This window comes from Micropterus dolomieu, linkage group LG09 (genome assembly GCF_021292245.1).
Source record: "Micropterus dolomieu isolate WLL.071019.BEF.003 ecotype Adirondacks linkage group LG09, ASM2129224v1, whole genome shotgun sequence".
NCBI lineage: Eukaryota > Metazoa > Chordata > Actinopteri > Centrarchiformes > Centrarchidae > Micropterus > Micropterus dolomieu.
The window spans coordinates 25,353,574-25,359,593 of record NC_060158.1 but is presented as its reverse complement, the minus strand read 5'-3'; the positions used below and the strand labels follow the sequence as shown (position 1 = coordinate 25,359,593).

Genomic DNA, 6,020 nt, shown 5'->3' with positions numbered 1-6,020 from the left:
GACAGGTAGCTAACAACATTTTTTTCCCCCATGAATTTCAGAGGAGCTTCTGGTAAAGGGGAGACATTTTGTAAATGTCATCAAAGACTAAATGTTTTAGCAATACTATAGCCATACATAATGGAATGGCATTTTGATACAGTCCAGACTTGCATGGATTACAATAAAATTTTGCAAAGACAGACTTGGTCCCCAGAGGATAAGGACCACTGACTTTGATGATCCCCTGACAGTTCCTATGGTGCCACCATGAGGTTGACATTTCTGATTATTAGTAACATCTCTTGACGACAATTGGATGGATTCCCAAAGAAATTAATAGACATCCAGTGCCACCATCAAGTCACAATTTGAATTTGTCTAATTATTTGGTTTATGACCATCTACCTGCAAAACTAAAGGCATTACATCAGCCTCGATCAGCTGTGCTTTGTGTTTTGTACAATTAGCACATGTTAGCATGCTAACATTGCAAACTAAGATGGTGAGCACCCACTTATTAGAATTGTCATTGTAAACCTGTTCAAAGCACCGCTGGGCCTAACTACAGCCTCACAGAGCTGCTAGCATGGCTGTAGTGTTGTTGTGGTCACACACCTTGGAATGAGACAGAATGAGCAGGAGGCTGTAAAGAAATAATCAAGAGAATATGTCAAGAGACAGAATTGGAGCTATTCAGAACTATTCTGTTACATCTTTGGACTTTTGGGTGTGTAGTGTTGAAAACTGTTCCTTCACTGGCCACACACACTGCAAGGCTCCCTGTGTGTGCTGCTGCTGAGTGATGTGGTTGCTGGCCTGGAACACTAAATCTTGTAGGATGAATGAAGGCTTCCTGTGCTCCAGTGGATGCATTCTCCAGAGGCATTGGTCTGCAGACAGCACAGCTCAGGGTAGAATCCTATGGTAAGAAAAGTCACGGTTAGCTGAAAATAAATAAGCTCCACTGTACTGCAGTACCCTTGTTCTGATCTACACAGCTGCTATGCAAAATATCTTTGACTTTTGGATTTCATAATCAACCCATATTGGGAGGAATGTTCTGTATGCCAGAAAGGTATGTCAAAACCAGGAGCACGTACATGCCAGATTTAGACTACTAATGAAGGACCGTAGTCTTCATTAGTGGCCAGGAGAGGGGGAACACATGTACAGCAGCACATACTATGGTTGCTGTGTCAGAAATGAAATGCACTTTCCAGCACCTGTACCACTTCCAGCTGTTATGCCTACCATGTCTTGTGTAGAACCACCATGATTTTACATTTACTGATGATACATCTTAAAAATAAGACAGAGCACAAAAGACAATGTTTTACACATAGGCCTACTGACCTATACAGATTTGTATCATCAATGATAAGCCAGCCAGCTGGATAGAGAGGAGACAGGAATTCATAATGATGCATAGACCTAATATAAATGCCTTGTAATCAGGGCTATAAAACACGTTTAGAAAGCAGGCTAAACAAGAAGTTCATTCCAGCCTGGAACTGTGAGTACGACTTCCAGTGTTGTGTTCACTGTGACACTAAACATGCTTTGAATGGGGAGGACAGATAGACACTGGCTGGCTTAGAAACATTTACTTTGAGAACATACCGTTTCCTATTCACTGTCAACAAAGCAACAGTTAAACAAGTAAATAATCTGTTTTTAACATAAATGAAGATGTTTATCTTTACAATTTGAGTTAACCATCCAAAATAACTGGAATAAATCACAAATCAACCATTTCATTGACCTAGAAATGTTTGAACACCATTCAGTCAACAAACCCAATAACATGTACATGTAGTCTTAGCAAATTCTACAGTATTTTACTGGCAGATTTTATATAGGCTGCTTTATATAGCTTTACCATGTATTATAATGAAAAGGCTTTATGCTGAGATGTGTTAACCCCATAGACAAATGTGATGGCCCCGTTTCCCGAGTTGGGAAGTTGTTTTCCGACTTTAGTATGTTTATGAGCTTTAAGGCGCAATGTGGAAACAACATGGAAGTTTTTGCATAGTCAGGAACTACTTTTTCTGATTATTCCCACACCAAATAAATGCCTAAAATAAATTAGATCAAACTTTTTAAAGACAGAGATTAATGTGTGTACCAGTCTGTCTCTGTATGTATCTGCGTGTGTGTGTATGTATCTTCCCTGAAAGATGGATGAAGCTTAACAGACAAAATGAGGTAGGGAAGGTAAAACGGGGCTAGGGTCTTAGGAGGAGAAAATGAAGAAAGAAAAGAAGAGAAAATATGAGTGGAAAAAGGAAGGAATGATTCGCCAAAGATCTAAAAGACAAAAGGAAAGAAAGTAGGTTCCTTAATCAATATAAAAATATTACATTTTGGTCTAGGGTTAAATGGAATATTTAAAAAGCAAAAAAGGGAAATATGAATAAAGTTCTTTTCTCTCTTGAAACAGTGCAGCCAGTAGAGGTCCTCAGTATGGAGGAAGAGTAGTGTCAAGTTTATCAGAATAAAACAAATAATTTCCGCTAGTAAATAACAATGTCAACTGACATGATGGGGGCCTCCTGCTTCATTAACTGATTTTGCAGCCCTGTCCTGAAGAGGGATCCTGTGACAAAATCAATAGCCTGTAAGACTTTTATTCTTTATACACAATGTACAGACAGAGGGAAGAATCGGGGCGTTAAGGATAGGTTTATATTTCATGTGTTAATACATACATTAAAAGAGTTATTGTTCACTGGAATCCTTACTACATGTGAAAAGATCCCTTCGTAACTGGACTCTGACATCCCTGTCCTTTGCAAAAATGCATTTTATATTAAGACTGTAACTTTGAAAGATTATACCCACTTGAGTTGACTCGTTTAGAATCAGCCTCACAAGCTTTGGCCAAACGTTTTAATGCATCATTTTTAAACAGAACAAGGACTGCAGTAGCCTAAAGGTGAAGGAATGATTACAACGACCAATAACAACTATGTACCTATACTATTTCAATAGGCCTACATATGTCTATGAGACTATTGTATTTAGACACACTTGACAACGTGGGAACCTATCCTTTATAGGAGCACATCAACTCATTTTTGCTGGAGGCCCTTAAAACCAAATTAGTCCGGGCCAGCATTATTCATGGAGGCTCCAATTTCTGAAACTGTTTGTGCCACACCGCAATCTTTCTTAACACAATCGTGTCACAACGTCCATGTTTGCCGCTTCCTGTTTTTCCTAGGGGTTTGACTTTTCCAAAAAGCATTGAGACCATATAGGCTCAATAACTTTAGCATTTTTAGTCACATCCGACGTTATGCGGTATTTTCCCCACTGATGTAAAAAAAATAAAAAGTGTGTATGTATTTTATTGTGAAAGTAATGTGGCCGAACTTCCTTACCTTTTAATCGATAACGGTCCAGCTTGACGCGAGCGAGAGAAAGCTACTCGCAAGCAGACACACAAAAGGAGTGGAAGGACCCGCAGCAATGGGAATCAAACTGTACTACACTACCGTTACTGCCTCGCGGACGGTGAGTTAAATGGCTGTAATTTAATGAATTGACGTTATGTTTGTGTTGTCCGCTCCGGTGGAAACAGCTAACAATGCTCAGCCCGACAGACACACCCAGCGCCCTATCAGTAATAGCTTCCCCCTGACTAACAGTGCTGTGGGCCTATGCTACTCAGCGCCCGTTTATATCATTAATGTAACGTAACGCCAGCATTTCACCAGGTTGTAAGCGTAAAGAAGATGAAAGTTATCAGTCGTAAATGCTACAAAACATAGAGGACATATAACGTAAAAGACAAGCCATGATGCATGACTACACATAATTGCCTTTATCTTGGTAACGTTAGTTAACGTTAGGATGTTTGGCTAACGTTAGCTATTTTATTTGCAGAAATTGCTCTTGAAATGTATCGTGTTACTTATCCAAAACAGTGACATTATGCGAGTGTGATGTTAGTGCAGCGGCTTGCTAGAATAGCTAAGTGTAGCGACCGTATGTAGCCGTTTCCTGTATCTACAACTGTAAACCAAACTTCATATAAAAATATGGCAATTTAAGTTTGCCTTGTTTAGAGCTAACAAATAGTATTGTTACGCCCTCGAACAAGCAATATAAATTCTGCATTCAGTATATGCACTAAACAACACTTGTTTTTAGCGGAATTGCATCTTTTGTAAGTGCCACACCTTAATATTACTTTTAAGATAGGTAGGTGGTAAGGAAGCATAGGAACCAGTAATACAATCTGAAAAGTGACTTTAAGTAAGAGCTGTTTGTAGTTTATATGTGAGCCGATACAAGCAGAATACTTAAATATTTGACTTTGTAATGAAGTTTTGCAACATATTTCCATAGAATATTATATTCGAATGAATCGAGCAGAACAGGTTGACATCCGTACTGTCTGCAGTATTCAGTGAAGTGACGTGATAAACCACAACATGTTTTTGTAGGAAGGGTCAAACATGTGGTACTTATTAGGTTTGTGGAATTCGTGTAGTGAAAAGGTTTTAGTGACGTTAGCTGTTAACCCCCTAGATAACGTGCTAATTTCTGGTGTGCTGTAGAAGCATTTAGAGGATTTTGATTACTTATTTCTTACATGACACAGAAACCCAGTCTTTCTGTATATTTTAGTTTAAATAGACTAATGCAAGACAGTTTCTTCCGTTCCAGAAGCATACCCAAGAAACAAAGGCTTGTTAAAAAATAAATCCCACTAAAGTATAAATCCATTGATGTTACCCACTTTACAGTGTTTTTTATGTTGAAGTTAACTTAAAATTGTGCTTACTGTCTTAGTTTAATGTGCGACACGATGACAGCAACATTTATAGAAGGTATTCCTCTCTACCACTTTCTCTCTATTGGCTCAGACCTAAATATCTTACCTGAAAGTCATGTTTCAAATTGAATTGTGTCCATTAAAAACATTGCGTTCAGTTTCAGTTACTTTGTCAATGGCTATGACTTCACACGTTTCAGAGAAGCTTTTAACTGCCGACTCCACTTTCACAATTATGTGAACCAAGTAAAAGCAGTTCCCTTTTTCAGTTTAAGGATGTGACACTGACCTTAAAACAACTGTGTGTGGCCAACTAAATGCCAGCTTGTGTGCTTCCAGTTAGTGCTGTGCTTAGGTGCGGTCGCTTTTACAAACACCCCCTCCCAACTTCCTCAGTTGTCCACAGAGATAGCAGAGCATTCATCATGTCTATTAATCATCATCCAGGCACAGCCTCAGAAAGTACTTAAGTCATTAGTTTAAAAGAAAAAATGTCTGTATAGATGTACAAATATTACAAGGTTTATTTGAACAGTCCATCAAAGTTGTTTGAGGGCCTTCGTCTGCTTTTAATTCATCACACTGACTAAAACTTGGAATGGCATGAAGGCTATCAGTCTAATGCTCCACTTCGTTGTTAGAAATGTAGCCATTAAAAGGAGGACGGCAAATGATACTCTATGCAGACAACATGCTCAGGGTTTAATGAACCGGCTGGTCCGTGTGCTTATGCTGGGGTTGAGTACATTCCTGATGGGTGCTGTCGTTCTTCAGGTGAAGTCTCAGCAGGCAGAAGTGATACGGATCCTTGAAAGTAAAAGCATCCAATACGAGCTCATCGACATCTCTGTGGGCGGGGAACTTCGTGACGAAATGAGAAGCAAAGCAGGGAACCCCACTGCAGTTCCCCCCCAGCTTTTCAACGAGGACCAATACTGCGGGGTGAGTAGCACCCCCATGTGAAATGTGCAACATGTTAAGTGCAGTTTGGTTAGCTTTAGGCACTAAAATTACTTGGCTAGGTTTAGGGAAAGATCATGGTTTGGTTGAAATAACTATGTTGCATACGCCAGTTAACTTACTTAAGTTCATAAAACATTTATAAATATAAACGTAAATAAAACCATTCACCATTTGTGTTTACTTTTTCTTTCACACGGGAAACAACACAGGTCTCCTGGTTAAAAGTCCGGTTTCTGGACCTCCTTCCACCTCCAACCGCCTCCTTACTCTGTCTTTTCTGTTAAATATC

At 39.2% G+C, this 6,020-nt stretch overlaps 1 protein-coding gene across 1 annotated transcript; it reads left to right on the top strand.

Moving 5' to 3' along the window:
- The first annotated feature begins 3,350 nt into the window (after positions 1-3,350).
- LOC123976738 (SH3 domain-binding glutamic acid-rich-like protein 3) lies at positions 3,351-5,746 on the top strand. Its single transcript, XM_046059085.1, has 2 exons — positions 3,351-3,501; positions 5,543-5,746. The coding sequence occupies exons 1-2, from the start codon at positions 3,457-3,459 to the stop codon at positions 5,729-5,731; spliced, it is 234 nt and encodes a 77-aa protein (XP_045915041.1). The 5' UTR covers positions 3,351-3,456; the 3' UTR covers positions 5,732-5,746.
- Positions 5,747-6,020: the final 274 nt, after the last annotated feature.

Bases quoted from the DNA above. Each gene is read 5' to 3' on its own strand.
- LOC123976738 (XM_046059085.1), top strand. From the start codon at position 3,457: ATGGGAATCAAACTGTACTACACTACCGTTACTGCCTCGCGGACG. The intron at 3,502-5,542 runs GTGAGTTAAATG...GTCGTTCTTCAG, and splicing joins CCGTTACTGCCTCGCGGACG to GTGAAGTCTCAGCAGGCAGA.